The following is a 16,255-nucleotide window of genomic DNA, read 5'->3' as shown; positions in this document are numbered from 1 at the left end:
TATAATATCGCCCCACCTATAATTTTATCCTGCGTCCGCCACTGGTTTCTACTGAAGAAATGAATATGGAACTAACTGATGAAGTTTTTATTGAACTCGAGAGGGAGAACAATAAAGAAGTTTTGTGCTGCAAGTTGTCTATGCAGCCATTAACTGGGGTTGCTAGTGATAACAATATGCATATCAGGGCTACTGTGAATAAAAAGTTTTGGTGATGCTCGTTGCTTCAGGAAGTTCCACCGGTTTCATCAGTGAGAATGTGGTGAAGCAGTTGGGGTTGTCTGTGCATGCATGCTCACCTATGCAGATCAAGGTAGCTAATGGAGAGTTGATGTTGAGTGACATCTTGGTTAAAAACTTCGAGTGGTGAGCTTGTGGTCATTTTTTTAGTCCAGTATGAGGGTGCTTCCCTTGAGTGCATTTGATGCAATTTTAGACTATGACTGGTTGATGCAGTATATCCCTATAAAGTGTGACTGGAAACAAAAGATACTGCAGTTTAAAGATGGAGTGTAGGTCAAGCTGGTAGGAGATAAGAATATGGAAGTAACTCAGGTAGCTGATGTTTCAGTGATGCAAATACAGAAGTGGATAAAGGAGAATGACATCTGGACTCTAGTTCTGTTGGAGACCAAGCAGAATCAAACAGTGGGTACTCATGAAGAGGAGATTCAGTCATTGTTGAAGGAGTTTGATGACACATGCAAACGGGTGAAGCCAGTCTTACGTATCCCAAGGCACCGAAGTTTAATACTATGCTCCAATTCCTTTGCTTCAATTATGTTTTTTTACGCAAAAGGAGAGGACTCCATTTAGGACCATGCTTTTTTTCTTGGTTTTTGGCGATTTAATGCCAAATGGAAAGAATTATTCGGCCAAAACAAATAGACCGTAAACCACTTCGATTTCGATTTTTTTATTACGAAAATCAGATTCTCGCGGCTAGAATCTGATCCAAACAGGGTCAATGTCACCCAAGGGAAATAATGCCTATCCCTTCCCTCACTTCACTCAGCCAACCACTACATTTCTTCGCAGGCTTCTATACAGTTTCAAAAAAAAAATCATCGAACTAAGGAACACATCGCATCTTTGGGAGGCCGGCCGTCAGTATATGGCTCGCATCCATATTCGTACAGGCGACCGTATCCCTTGAGGTCTCCTTGTACTAGTAGTAGTCAACCATCGTTGGTAATTCATGCTGAATGAGGCTGCGATTCCTTGTCCATTTTCTCATAGACGGGGCTACTTACACACGTTAACCGGACCTAAAATAGTAGCCCTCCTTGCCGGCACAATGGTTTTGCAAAGAGTGGAACGTTAGTCAAGAGTAATTGGATGCTGAAATCTGATGTTTTCTGTTAGCCCTCTCGGTCTTGGAGATGATCTCAGTTGACCATAAATTCCTGTAATAACAATAAACCATCACCTTCAGCAAAAAAGCAAAACCATTTCCATTTTAAGGAACATCAATTGAAATTAGTTTATGTCTACGATTGACAGTTGACAATTCAAACCCCTCTAACAGTACTAAAATGCTTTGGACATCCAAACACAGTCGAAAGAAATTTTCTAATACTTCATCGGCCCGTCACAAAGTGGCTTTTTGGAGGGTTAAGCCAACAATTCTAATATTTGATCGCATATTACCATGTGTTGAGTTCGGATACTTGCAAATCATACCACCAGATTTTTCTAGAAACGGGATTTCAAATATATATACTTTTCCCATATTTTATAAACATCTGGTAACAAAAAGTAGTCAAAGTTGTGCATTGTTGTGAGTAAAACCTAGCTAAGGCCCCGTTTGGTTAGGGGTGACTAAAGTTTAGTGACTAAATTTTAGTCACTTTTAGTCTCTAAAGAAGTAAACATAGTGACTAAAATGAGGTGACTAAACTTTAGTTCTTTAGTCACCAAGGGGTGACTAAAAAGGACTAAAGTAGTATTTTTACCTTATTTGTCCTCTCAACTTTCTTCTTATAGCAAACATCCATTAATTAATAAGGGTAAAATAGTCATTATTCACAGCAATTAATGCTCTTAGTTCGGTTTAGTCACTGGAACCAAACAGGGTACTTTAGCAACTAAACTTTAGTCACTAAAATTTAGTCTAGTGACTAAAGGAACCAAACAGGGCCTAAGTCCTTTATCTGCTATACTGTAGTATGTACATATAGATATTGATTTTTGCATATATTTGACTTTTGTTTTCTCAGTCATAATATTATTCTGGATATTTTGATGCAAAGATTGAAACAATTCGCACTGCAAATCTCCCTTCATGATGCCTAAGACCTAAGCATTAAACATATGCACTATATAAGATATTAATTGTACACAACTACATACATTGATCTTTCTGATTTAAAGCTCTATAACAATTTACAGTAAGTCCCTAGAACATAATCTAAAGTCACTGGACTAACAGTTCAACTCATGATGGCATTTTCCAGCCAATACCATGATTATATGAAAGGTTGTGGGCCAGCAAACCGTGCATTTGACCATACAAATACTATTTTGCACCGTGGACTATATTGTTTACATAGTAGAGTTTCGAATAAGAGATGAGATAGGTAAGACTGCTAGAGGTAGCCTAGGCATGCCATTGTAAGGGATAAAAAATTAAAGCATCTAATAGCAACCGATCATTTAAGGTGTGTTTGGTTTGTGAAATCACCCATTCTTCATGAGGTGATGCATCTAATGATTTCAAGTCGTCCGACTAATCGTGATTAGTCGGGCTGGTTGCCTGTTTGTGCTCGATTAGCCGGACAACTCGATTAGCCAGGCTAGTCGTCCTACTAGTCACCGATTAGGGCGATTAATTGTTCACTTATTGCCTGATTGGTTTTCATGCCCCACGCGTGCAGGCTCGCGCCATGCGTTGACCGCGCTCAAGCGTGTGTTCGGTTTCCTGTTCCTTCGCCCACCTCCCTGCATGCGCGTATGCAGTTTAGCAGCTTTTTCAGTGTCTGACCTGCACGCATTGAGATGTGGCGAGTTAGCTTCTCTCGCGATGCAGGCTCGCTCGAGGCAGGCACGCGCCAGCAGGGGAACCAATCAGCCGGTTAGTGTTTCCTGGTCGCCACAGCTAGGGTCTTGGTATTGAGCCATTTTCAGCCCATCTACAGTTTTCTTTAGACTTGCCTCTCCTCTCCTCTGCCAATACCTAGCCGCCAAAACCAGTGTACGCCTCCCCTCTTGCCCAGCTGCTCCAGCCTTCAGACCTAGTCACTGGCGGCTGCCCCTGCGCCCTAGACCTCCAGCACTAGCGGCTGCGCCACAGAACACCAATGGTTGCACCAGCGGTTGCTTGCCTGCGCCCCCTGCTGGCCTGCTCCATTCATCGGCGTCTGCGCCCTCTGCCTGCTCACCACCTGCAGTCTAGAAACCAGCGGCTGGGTCAGAGCACCGTCGGCGACTGTGACAGACTACCGGCGTCTCCACTCTCCAACACCATTGATGAGATGAGCTCATCATCTCAAGGCTCCTCTTGCTCCCCCCTTCTATGTAGTTCTGCTAGTGGATGGTTGCTGGCTTGCTACCCTAATCCTAAGCCAGTACTAGGTAGTGATTTGCTCTTATGTCTGTTATTTTGTTTATCCGAACTGTTTGTTCTAATTTATATAATGTATATAGGTATATGTATATATATACCTATATAAATATAACTACTAGTCTAAAAGGTCTAGGACAACCAGGGACCAACTAGGATTGACTAGGGGTCGACTAATCGCCCTAGTCGTCGCCTAATCGCGACTAGTCGTCTGGTCGGTCCTAGGGTTCAACCAGGCGACTTGAAATCATTGGATGCATAATAAGTTCATCCCACAATTTTTGGTGGAATCAACCCATTCCTCATGCATATACTAATTATTACCTTGTGAGGAATAATGTGGTGATGGATCAACCAATTCCATTCCACAAACCAAGTAAAATAAGTGAGAAGTGACAACAAGATGAACCACATCATTCCACAAACCAAACATACCATTAGGCCTTGTTTGGTTGCAAGGGGATCGGAGGGAGATTTAATCCCTTGCTAGTCAAGGGATTTAATCCCCTCTAATCCCAGCAACCAAAGGAGTCCTTAGGCCCTGTTCGTTTTCTATAAAACCATATGTATTGAGGGGAATCAAATCCCCTACAAGTCAAAATCATCTCCAATCTCTTTCAATCCCCCTCAATCCATATGATTTAGGGATGAAACGAACATGGCCTTAGTGGGTGACAAAGAAAACCTGGACATCCTGTTTCCACATATAACCAGAGTGGTGTTTCACTTGTAGTAATGAAATTAGACGTATATGCACCATCAGAACATGAACATATAAAAAAAGAACAGAGGGAACCTCTTCCAGGATGTTGCCGAAGCCATAATCAAGATAAGATTCAGCAGCACAAGAATGCGATGCTCAAATTCAGTTATTATGTCCAGAACTGCATTTGTAGCACATGCCTCTAAATCTACAATGACAAACAAAGAAACAGAAAGTTATCTCGCGTGGATCAATGCTAGCAATTAAAATCCAAAAAACATACTGCAATAGTAGCAAAGCATGTTGTGATAATGAGCTATCAGTGTATGGGAAAAGATGTAAAGATCAAGGCTACTACAAAAATGAGCATGGGCAAACAGAATCAAAGAACAAAGCCTTTAGCCTTAACCTTAACTATCATAAGATCAACTTAGTATGCTTGTGCTTGTGTACTTGAAATAAGTGTTATTGCTATCCAAGAAAACAGACCTAGTGGAACCCCCTCCTGACGAGCTTTGATGCATACCTTAGAACCCCTGTTTTTAGTTTCTAGTTATTGAACATTACAAATAGAGAAAATGTTGTGTTCAATCTTGCAAAATGTACTACAAAGTACAAAGTCAAACTACTGTAGCAGCCAGTAGCAAGCTGCAATCCTTGCAAACAGTAAATTAGCAACAGTGAAACAACTAAAATAAAAGGTCATCTATAGACATATGAATGTCATTTTCTATTTATAATCACAATGCCATGCTACATACAGGGAATAAAAGGAACCTGGCTAATCAAGATCCAATGCAAAGTGCTCTCTGTCTAATTATGACAAGATTCAAACTAAGTACATACCATACCTCTCTAGGCTCGTTTGGATAAATCCAACTCCAATGGCCATTGGACTCCAACTAATTATCCCCTCAATCCGTCCACACCCCCCCCCCAAAAAAAACATGTGGAATAGTTAATCCATACAAGCCTTCAATGGTAGGAAAGTAATACCTCATGAACGTTCTCCCCAGCAAGTGAATGATGCACCATGGTGCCGAAGAAACCTAACCTTCCCTTGCTGTTGTACACCAGAAGCATCAGCAGAGCATATATTTATTCCATTTTTGTCGCTGATCTTAACTTGCTACTCACCTTAGTCCCATAAACAAGACCTGATCCAGGGGAAGGATGAAAACATGCAACATTGACTTCCTCTCCTACACTAGGAAGAACTCTTACAAGCTCCATGTCTGAAACTCGATACACCTATGGCAGTGGAAAACAACAATGATACTTGTTAGACTATGTGTGTGAGTGTGTGTAGGCCGGCACCACTGTTGGGCTGCCGGCCCATTAGGGTTAGCCGGTTAGGGTTGAGTCTATATATTGTACCCATTCTCTATGCAATACAACAATTCATACTTCTACATGGTATCAGAGGATTAGGTTTAGGGTTTCCTCCCATCTCCCACAGCAGCCGCCACAGGCTTCCCTGCCGCCGTCCCCGGGAGGCTCCTTCATCTCTCTCGGGGGCGGCCCCCAACCCCATCCCGGTGCCCCCCACCTTTCCTCCCCTCCCGTTCTCCAAGGCGCAAGGGAGCACCAGGCGCGCGGGTGCGACGGCCATGGCCCCAGCGCGGGCGCGACAGTTCCGGCCCAGGCGCGACGGCCAGGCCCCCGACGCAGCCCTCGGAGGCGCAGCCGCCGGCGCGGACTCGGCCAGCCAGGCGCAACCACGGCTCCAGCACGGGCGCATGGATCCGGCCAGGTACGACCCGGCGCGTGGCACAGCAGCCTGGCCACGGCGGCGCGCAACCCCGAGGAGGGCGCGGCCCCAGCATGCGCGGGCATGGCCACGGCGCAGGCGCGGCGTGCATCTCCGGCCAGGCGCGACCGCCTCCTTCGAGCACGAACCGGCCCCGGCGTGCGCGCACATCCCCGCCAGCGGCGGTGGCAGTCAGGCTCGACTGCATCCTCCACCGAGCCGGCCTCCTCGCCGACCTCCACCGAGCTCCTCTCCTCGCCGGCCATGGAGGCCGTCGTCCCAACTCCTCCCTCACCTCCCCTTGGTGCTCGGCCTCCACCAGGTCATGGCCTTCACCACCTCCCCATCCTGGCCCCTCTCGCCCACGCCATCTTCTCCATGTTTCCTCTACAACAGCCGATGCTCTTCCTCTCTCTGCTTCCTCTCCGGCCGTCTGGCTCCCTGCTCGGCGGGCACAAGCCCTCGGACGCCCCGCGATCTGCCTCCAACCCCCATGACGGTCGCGGTCTCCAGCCAGCTTTCCCACTGTTGCTACCTCTCCCAGGTCACCAGCCAAGCTTCGGATCCATGGTGCTCGGCGCCTGAGCCCCATTTCCCGCGCGTCAAGATGGGGCAGGGCACGAGCAACCCCTCTGCTCGGTTCCCTGTTCCCCATGGCTGCCTCCCTTGGTCGGCGTCCTCCTCTTCGCTGCGTCCCTCGCACGTGCACCCTCCCCTTCGTTGTGTCCTCCGTCGGCACCCTCGCACGTGCCGCCCCTCCTCATCGCGTTGGCCACCTCCTAACTGCTCGCGCTGATGCCCAGCAGCGCCTCACCCTTCAAGCTTCTCCCGGCGCCTGCGTCGTCATCATCCCTTGCCAGGTCCGGCGCAGGCCCCTGCCCGGCTAGACGCGCCTCGCCGCCCACCCCCTTCATCGCCTTCGTTGGATCCGTCGCTGCCGCGGCTTTCCCGGCCGGATCCACGTTGCTGCGACCTTTTCGGCTCGATCTGCCGTCCCTTTGGCTGGATCTCGTCTTCCCGTCCGGATCTGTCGCTGTCGTGGCCTTCCCGGCCGAATCCGACATTCTCCTTTTCTGTCGCGGGCGCGGACACCATGACCGGCGCAAACGCGTGCGCTGCCGTCGGCCTCCCTGGTGGGGCTCCTTGACGCCCGGACGATCGAAGAAGCAGGAAGGTCAGCCTGCCGGTGTTCTTTTGTTATGTCGCCATGCCGACCGTTGACGCTCGAACGTCGACCCCTCCCGAAGAACAGGCTTCTGTTGCGTGTCTCCCGACCGCGACCACCTCGACTTCGGCTACCTCGGCATCTAGGGGCTATCGTCTTCTTGGAGCACACACCGATCTCTACTCCAGCTGCTACATTCGCACCATCACGACGCTGCGACTGCGGGAGGATTTCAACCCGTCAGCTCCTACCTTCGGCCTCTACTCCAGTCTCATCGTGTGTGGTGCCCCCGTTGCGACTGCGGGGGAATGTTAGACTACATGTGTATATATATTGTACCCATTCTCTATGCAATACAACAGTTCATACTTCTACAATACTAATACCTTAGATTCTAAGACCATTAGGTTGTACTGCAATGTAAATTACAGTGAATAAAGTGCATCTATTTACAACAGTCACAAATAAGTATTGTGAGAGTAGTTTGGTCAGATATTCGATAATAGATTATTGATTCATATACTTGTTAGTTAGTACTCGGCCGCCATGAGCTGGTTGACCACTGTTTTTTGTATTGGTCTATTTTAGACCTTTTTCTTCTTAATATATATGATGTGTAGCTCTCCTATGCTTTAGAGAGAGAAAAAGTAATCAACAGACTCAACAGAATTTGCTACAAACAAAAAGGCTTTGTTGTTATTGTTAGTTACTCCCTTTGTTGTTTCAAATTAGGCCTTGTTCCGTTATTCCCAATCCATGTGGATTGGAGGGGATTGGGTGGGATTGATATGTATTTTGACTTGCTATAGATTTAAACCGACTCAATCGCATTTAATCCACATGGATTAGCATCAAAACGAACAAGCCCTTATAGTTCACTTTAGCTTTGTCTTAAGTCAAACTTCTTTAACTTTGACCAAGTTTTTAGAAAAATTTATTTACATTTACATGCTCAAATAAATGCAAAACTAATATGATGTTGCAGATGGTGTCATTTTCTAAAGAAAATGTGTTCAAATTTAGAGGTGGGCAATCCATTTATATTATATTCTAACAAGGACAAAGCTAAAATGACATAATTTGGAATAGTAGTTAGTAGACAACATATGGTTTAGAGCAAGTTAACCATATATACCTCCAAGACTGTGTACACAGGAACTCTGGTCTCCCCATTGATCAAAATGGTCCTCAACAGTGAACTATGTTGCCGACCATATGCCAATAGTATGTGTTCTGATGTGGGTGAAAACTGCAGTGTACGAAAATTACAACACAGAAAAAATTATATTCACTCACGTACATCCAAATTAGAAAATCAGAACTGCAGATTTGTATAACATATTACATATACATCTATTATGCATTGCTCCAAAGCTAAAGGTATCAGTTACAGATTGATTCCTGAGTGAGTCCACACGATTGATATATAATCACCCAACATGATGTTAATTGCTCTAAGAGAAGGAATAGGTGATACCTCATATTTGTTGCTAAAAAAATACTTGGGAAACTGGTCACAATGTGCAGTTTGCTTCTTATAAAACTAAATGATAGGAAACCACTACCTAGGTAAGTAAAATAAACAACCTAGCAAATGACAGCAAATTAGTGCATAGCTTTGCTAAGCTTATCAGTAAATTGTTGGCCTCTCGTTTGGCTAAGAAGCTCAATATTATGATACCTCGGAATCAAAGTGCTTTCATCAAAGGTCGTTTCATCCAAGATAATTTCATGTTGGTGCAACAAACAACTAGAGTTTTCCATCTGCGGAGGAGGGCTAGCTTGCTCCTTAAGCTTGATATTACCAAAGCTTTCGATTCGGTGGCCTGGCCCTTTCTTATTAAAGTGATGCAGAAGTTAGGCTTTGGTCAAGTTTGGAGGGATATTATTTATGGGCTGCTGGCTTCATCTTCAACTCAAGTCATGTTGAATGGTTTTCCTGGAGATACCATTACTCATAAAAGAGGGTTGCGACATGGGGACCCTCTTTCTCCTATGCTTTTTTATCTTAGTCATGGATATTTTGGGTTATCTTTTCTCGAAAGCTGAAGAAGAGGGGCTGCTGCAGGAGTTATCCCAAAATAACCGGTTTGGTCGCATTTCCATGTACGCTGATGATGTAGCCCTGTTCCTACACCCATCGAGAGATGATATCTATTCTACTATGGAGATCTTGCAGCTCTTTGGTGATGCTTCGGGGCTACATAATAATGTTCAGAAATCCAATGTGTATCCTATCCAATGTCCTGAGGACGGCTTAACTGTGGTTCATGAGTTGCTGCCTTGCGAGGTTTCTTCCTTTCCCTACCGATATCTTGGTCTCCCTCTATCCCTTTGGAAACTAACCAAGGAGCAAGTACAGCCATTTGTGGACAGGATTGCGGATCAGCTCCCTAGTTGGAAGGTTGATTTGATGACAAGAGCCGGCAAGATAGTGCAGGTGCAACATGTGCTAGCTAGCATGCTTGTATACTTGGCTATGGCTGTTGATATTCCACAATGGGCTCTAAATGCTATTGACAAATTCAGAAGAGGCTTCTTATGGCGAGGGCATAATGATGCTAGAGGAGGGCACTGTCTTGTTTGCCACCCCCTTCACCTAGGCGGGCTGGGTATTTCTAGCCTAAGTGAGCTTTGTTGGACGTTGCGTATGCGCTGGCTGTGGCTTCAAAAAACTGATCAGCATCGTCCTTGGTCTTCTTTGCTCATCCAAGTTCCTAAAAAGGCCCGAGACTTCTTCGCGCTATGGTGTGACATCGGAGGTGGGAAGTGGATCTAACAACTTGTTTTGGTCTGATAAATGGTTGAATGGTCAGAGGTTAGTTGACATAGCTCCATGACTGTTTGAAATTGTTCCCAAGAAAATTGCCAAAAAGAGAACAATCCAGGAGGCTCTGTCGAATAGGAAATGGATCTCGGATATCAGGGGTGCCTTGTCTGTAGGTGCTCTGGTTGACTACCTGCAGCTGTGGAAGCTTTTGGAAGACCTTCAGTTGCAATCAGATGTGGAGAACAGACACGTGTTTAGCATTGCTGCCAATGGTGTTTACTGTGCTAAGGCTGCATATGAGGGTTTTTTGTCAGTTCAGTTGACTTTGCTGATCATGAAAGAATATGCAAGATTTGGGCATCCCCCAAGTGTCGGTTCTTCCTTTGATTAGCAGCCCTAAGAAAATGTTGGACAACTGCCAGACTTGCTAAAAAAATCTAGATCACCCCGAAAGATGCTCCCTTTGTGACCAAGAGGAGGAAACCATAGATCACAAGGGAGTTTTGGTTCTTTTGGTTAAGAAGGTTTGGTTTGCAAACTTTTGCTCCTCAACCGGATATGACCTCCTTTATGGCATGGTGGGAGCAAGTTAGTGATGCTGCACGTGGTTTAATGCAGCAAGGTCTTAATTCTCTAGTCACCTTGGGAGTCTAGATGATTTGGAATCACGGGAACAGATGCGTCTTCGACAATTTGGCCCCCAACTTGGCTGTTGTTCTTAGACTAACAGGGGATGAGTGCAGGATGTGGGAGATGGCTGGGGCTAAAGGTCTTGTCTTACTTTCAGCCATCTCCCAAATTCTTAGTGCTCCTAGTTAGTTAGTGGTGGTAGATTCTTAATTTTGATCATGGATCCTTTCCTTTTTCTGTGTTTCGGCCTCCTTAATGGGGCCTTGTAACTCTTGCTGTTTTGGTCTTTAGGACCTTCTTACTTCTTAATTTAATGATGCGCAGTTCTCCTGCGTGTTCAAGAAAAAAATGACAGCAAATTTAAACTGGACAAAAGTGCAGTTTGGCAGTGAGCTGCCTACATTGCTCTAGAAAGGAATACATGGGTACACATATTTGCCTCTTCAAATAAACACACCTCATAAATAAAAATAAATAAAACAATAAAACAACCCAAGAAACAAAAGTTCAAGGAAAATAACCTGGATGGAAGTTAAACAGTGAGCAGCCTTTATTGCTCTAGTTGCAAGAACTGTTCCAAATCTATATGGGTGTAATAGAATAATTATTATTGGTCCATTTGCAAACAATAGCTAGACAAAGGTTATCTGATGAGAAAAAACAGCAGAGAGCAAACTAACGTTGCGTCCTCAAGAGAATAAACCCGAAGCTCATATATAATTTGGCGAGACGGAAATGCTTGGCGAGTTGGTGATGTTCCAGCCCCAGTAGAGTCATAATGTTCATGCAACTGACTTCCATGGCCACCATAACTGTGTGGCAGCACACATGCAACACAAGCAACCAAAAATCGCCCACAGGGTGAAACATGGGTACCCATTTCGCTGCAGAAAATTTAACAGAAACTTCAAGTAAATGAGTCTCAAACTTCAGGTGCGATAGAAATCTAGCAAAGATGATATAAGTGCTACTCAATATTACCAATACATCCAGATGGTACAAATTGTAGATGTTACTGTTTTTCTGCTGTAACCAAACATATAGAAGTTGATTGCCAACAGTTTTGTAGCAGTTCAGAATTAGCATGAAAAAGAGTAAAGAACAAGACTTTTGCATGTCGTGCATTAAATACATTAAGAAGCGGCAGCACAAGATCTAGTTAGTGGTGGTGACACACAGGAACACTTAGGGGAAAGAAGGAACATTGGGCACCTGCAAAGTACAGCATGAGGAATTGTCAAGAGGCATGCCTCAGGCCCTAATGTGATAAATGGATTCTTCATTTCGTGGCGCCATATTCTTAGCTTCACCGTACAAGGTAATTCGGTGCCACCACCAAGCAGAGACGTAGTTTGTTCTGACCCGACACTTAATGAGATGGCAGGAGCTTCAGCAGCATGAGTACCCAGAAGGGGCCTCCCAACACTAGGTAAAGAGGTCATCAGATGATGGCCAGAGGTATCATGTAGCCTTGACCCATCAAAACTGCCAGTAGTGACTGGAACTGATGATGAGGCACCAACCTGCTCAAAATTCTGCATGTATTGTAGTTCACTAATCAAGTTATCTACCCCAGAACCACCAAGGAGAGGTGTGTCTCTGAAGGAATAATTGCTCAGAAGTGCAGGGGTCATCGTTGAATCTTCAGAATCAAGGTTGTGAACCTGTAAATGGACCTACTCATGAGTTTCATCGGCACAACCATTTATACTAGGAAAGGTGTGGATGAAGTGGACACAAAAAATTGACCTCTCCTGTAAGTAGATATGGGGCACCATGGGGGTGAAACTGCACAGCTCTCAGTGAACGGCGGGTTTCTAGTATGATTGGAAGTTCCAAAGTTTCCCATCGTTTATTGCAGTCCCATAAAAACAACTGAAAAATGTGTTTATAGTTTGTACATTAGTTATGTCATTTTAACAATTTAATGATGAAACAAGTAAATATAAATTCTATAGTAAATTCAACACACAGTTCTCACTTTGTGACCTGATGCAACTGCCAGAAGCTCCCCAGTTGCATGAAATGCAATTGATGCAACTGGCCTATCTGTGGAAGAAATGTTAATAAAAAATTAAAGTGTGTTGCTTTAGAAATAGAGAAAAAGTGATCATGACAATTGGCTTGTCAAGGATAATTACAGAAGACCAGTTCTGCTGTGCAGCGAGATGTTTTAGCATCCCAGAGACGAACTTCACAATCCAAACTTCCACTAGCAAGAATATCAGAACGCTGAGGATGGAATCTAACCTGCAACAGAAAACCACCTTAATACATAGATACTCAGAAATCAGAATGATATTGGTCTGTGACAAAAAAAAAATCTCGAAAGCGCAGGAGAACTGCGCCCCATAATATATTAAGAAGAAGAAAAGGGAGTGGCCAAAGAAGGCCAGTAAGAAGCATACATAAATGAATCCATTAGACCCTCCTTAATTCTCAGCTAAAGGTACAGCTAAATGGCAGGGCCCCTTGGCACCAGCAATCTCCCATTGCGTCCTTTCCTCATCAACAACTCTAAGACTCATGGTAACACTAGGGTTGCAGTCATCAAAAACGCATTTGTTTCTATGTTTCCATAAGAAAAAGAATTTCATTGCAGCAATACACTCAGAGGATGGGCAAATCTGGACTGCCCATGAAGGAAAGGCAGCAGCCTTCTTTAATTTTTATCAAGGGTTACTTGGAACTGCAGAAGTAAGAGATGTTACAGTTGATCTGGATGCTCTAGGGATGCCATCTTTTGACCTCGTTGCCCTGGATGCGCCTGTCTCGGAGGAGGAAGTCTGGGATACAATTAAGGCCCTCCCTTCGGACAAATCCCCGTGTCCTGACGGGTTCACTGGTAGATTTTACAAGAGTTGTTGGTCGGTAATCATGGCTGATTTTATGGCGGCCATTCACTGCATTTGGGCCAGAAATTTCAGAAACTTGGGTTCGCTGAATTCAGCATTCATCACTCTTCTGCCCAAGGTGGAGGGGGCCACTAGTGTGAGAGACTTCCGCCCAATAAGTCTGGTTCATAGTTTCGCGAAAGTGGTAACTAAATTGTTGGCTAACAGATTAGCAGACCGGCTGCAACATATGGTTTCCCCCAATCAAACCGATTTTATAAAAAAACGGTTTATTCTTGACAACTTCATGCTAGTCCAGCAGACGACCAGATTCTTACATTGTCAGAAGCAGGCTCGTATCCTTCTCAAACTTGACATTTCAAAGGCTTTTGACTCGGTATCGTGGGCCTTTCTTCTCGAGGTCTTGAAAAAACTGGGTTTTGGACAGATCTGGTGTGATATAATATGCGGGCTGTTAGCTTCATCTTCTACCAAAATTTTACTAAATGGTCTGCCAGGGGAATGTATTGGGCATCAACGCGGACTGAGGCAGGGTGATCCTCTATCGCCTATGTTGTTTATTCTTGTAATGGATGTCTTGAATCTGCTTGTGCAGCGAGCCTCTGAGGAAGGGTTTCTTCAGCCTCTTTCTTCTAGGAATATGCAGCATCGTATCTCGTTGTATGCGGATGATGCAGTGTTATTTCTATGTCCTACTGCCCCGGATATCAGTATGGTTATGGATATTCTTCATTTATTTGGTTCAGTTTCAGGTCTAAGGACTAATGTCCAGAAGAGCAGTGTGTTTCCAATCTGCTGTGGGGAAGAAGAGGTGAATTGTTTACAGGACTTGCTGCCATGCAATATTTCAGTTTTTCCCTGTAAGTACCTCGGTTTGCCTTTGTCTCCCAAGAAACTCACAAGGGACCAGGTTCAGGCCATTGTTGATAGAGTGGCCAGCCTTTTGCCAGGATGGAAAGCTGAACTTATGACCAGGGCTGGTAGAGCTATTCATGTGCAGTTTGTCATGACGGCTAAGATGATTTATGCAGCTCTGGCACTTGACCTTCCTGTTTGGGCCATCAAAGCAATCGATAAGCTGAGGAAGGGCTTCCTCTGGAGGGGTAGGAAAGAGTTCCGTGGTGGTCACTGCCTCTTGGCTTGGCCTAAGGTTACCCGTCCCAAGGAGTTGGGTGGTCTGGGGATTAGTGAGTTAAAGAACCTCTGTTGGGCTTTGAGAGCTCGCTGGTCGTGGCTGCAGAAAACAGACCCCAGTAGGCCTTGGGCAGACTTCCTCATTCATGTTTGTAAGGTGGTTAAAAATCTGATTGCTGCAACCATTATTACTAAGCTCGGTGATGGAGCTAATACCCTTTTCTGGAAGGACAGATGGTTGGAGGGGAGATGTATTAAGGACATAGCTCCTGCTTTGTTTGAGTTGGTGCCTTTGCGTCTTGCCAACATTCGGTTGGTCAAAGATGCTCTCCCTAATTTCCATTGGCTCTCCAATGTGCAAAGGGCAATCTTAGTCAGAGTCATCGCTGAATTCCTGGAACTTTGTGAAGTACTTGATGTTGTTGTGCTCCAGCTGGAATAAGGTATCGTCATTTATGGAAATTCAGCGCTTCAGGTGATTATTCATCTAGTTCTGCTTATAATGCTCTATTCCTTGGTTCAGTTCAGTTCGAACCAGCAGAGCGGGTGTGGAAATCTTGGGCTCCTGGGAAGTGCAAGATCTTTATTTGGCTTGTGGAACATAATAGGTGCTGGACTGCTGACAGGCTCAGAAAAAGAGGGCTAGACCGACCAGAGCAGTGCCCCTTGTGCGACCAAGAGGCTGAAACCATAAATCATTTGCTGGTCAAGTGTGTTTTTGCTAAGCAGTTCTGGTTTGATTTTCTTAATTCAGTGGGGCTGCGGGATCTGTATCCAGCTCATGAGGAATCCTTTGAGTCGTGGTGGAAGTCTAGCAGCTCCCGGGCATCGGATCTTGTGAGAAAAGGTTTCAATTCTTTAGTGATTCTAGGTGCTTGGACCATTTGGAAGCATAGGAATAGGTGTGTTTTTGATGGTTGTAATCCCAGCTTGGTCATGGCCCTTAGGATGGCTAGGGAAGAGGCGGTGCTCTGGTCCATGACTGGTGCCAAGGCCTTGTCCTTCCTCCAAGTCGATGAGTTGTTGGCTTAAAACAGCGGTGTGGGTCGTGTTTCTTCCATGTTTTAGTCGGTGATCCGTAGTTAGTCTCTAGTGGTGTGTGTGTTGTATTGGGGTTCTCTCCCCCCTTTCTTTTCTTCTATTAATACAAAGATGCGCAGCTCTCCTGCGTATTCCAGAAAAGGAAAAAAAAGGTCCAGGCTCCCAGAATGATAAGGGAATCAAGGCCTTTTTTGTGAGCCCAGTAGCAATATTCCCCACCGATTCCCACCAGCCTAGATATGAGCCAACATCAAGTTGAGGAGCCAAAGAATGCTGACCGAATTTCCTTAACAACAGATACCAGAATTCCCTGGAGAAAGAACAGGTAACGAGGAGATAATCAATAGTCTCATCCTCTTGATCACAAAAGGGGCACTTCTCAGGATGACTCAGCCCTCTTTTAGCAAATCTATCCGCTGTCCAGACTCGATTTTGTGCAACCAGCCAGATGAAGAAACGACATTTTGGCAAGGCCCAAGTTTTCCAAATTTTCTTGTGATGAGGGAAAAATACAGACCCCAAAAAGAAACCTTCGTAAGCAGTCTTTGCTGAATAGATGCCATTAGGAGTAATACTGAAAACATGTTTATCCTCAACCTGGAGATAATCTGTTAAGACTCCCGCTGTCAGTGGACCTTTAATATC

General features: G+C 45.0%; 1 protein-coding gene across 6 annotated transcripts in view; it reads right to left on the bottom strand.

Moving 5' to 3' along the window:
* Positions 1 to 885: 885 nt before the first annotated feature.
* Positions 886 to 16,255, bottom strand: part of LOC100382568 (Transducin family protein / WD-40 repeat family protein) — a 33,630-nt gene continuing 18,260 nt past the window's right edge. For 3 of the 6 annotated variants that reach the window (XM_008670129.3, XM_008670125.4, XM_023301540.2), the window contains 11 exons: positions 12,722 to 12,830; positions 12,562 to 12,629; positions 12,330 to 12,455; positions 11,793 to 12,244; positions 11,261 to 11,464; positions 11,102 to 11,162; positions 8,316 to 8,429; positions 5,403 to 5,516; positions 5,262 to 5,328; positions 4,359 to 4,473; positions 886 to 1,406 (listed from right to left, as the gene is read on the bottom strand). In XM_008670129.3, coding sequence (XP_008668351.1) covers positions 5,263 to 5,328; positions 5,403 to 5,516; positions 8,316 to 8,429; positions 11,102 to 11,162; positions 11,261 to 11,464; positions 11,793 to 12,244; positions 12,330 to 12,455; positions 12,562 to 12,629; positions 12,722 to 12,830 — 1,314 coding nt within the window. In that variant the 3' untranslated portion in view covers positions 886 to 1,406; positions 4,359 to 4,473; position 5,262. Of the gene's footprint in view, positions 1,407 to 4,358; positions 4,474 to 5,111; positions 5,329 to 5,402; positions 5,517 to 8,315; positions 8,430 to 11,101; positions 11,163 to 11,260; positions 11,465 to 11,792; positions 12,245 to 12,329; positions 12,456 to 12,561; positions 12,630 to 12,721; positions 12,831 to 16,255 lie in introns of all 6 variants that reach the window. The other 3 variants (XM_008670127.3, XM_008670126.3, NM_001175300.1) reach the window with 3 other exon arrangements.

Source organism: Zea mays, chromosome 2 (assembly GCF_902167145.1).
Source record: "Zea mays cultivar B73 chromosome 2, Zm-B73-REFERENCE-NAM-5.0, whole genome shotgun sequence".
Taxonomy (NCBI): domain Eukaryota; kingdom Viridiplantae; phylum Streptophyta; class Magnoliopsida; order Poales; family Poaceae; genus Zea; species Zea mays.
Note: the sequence above shows the minus strand (reverse complement) of the source record. Positions and strands in the feature narration are given on the sequence as shown.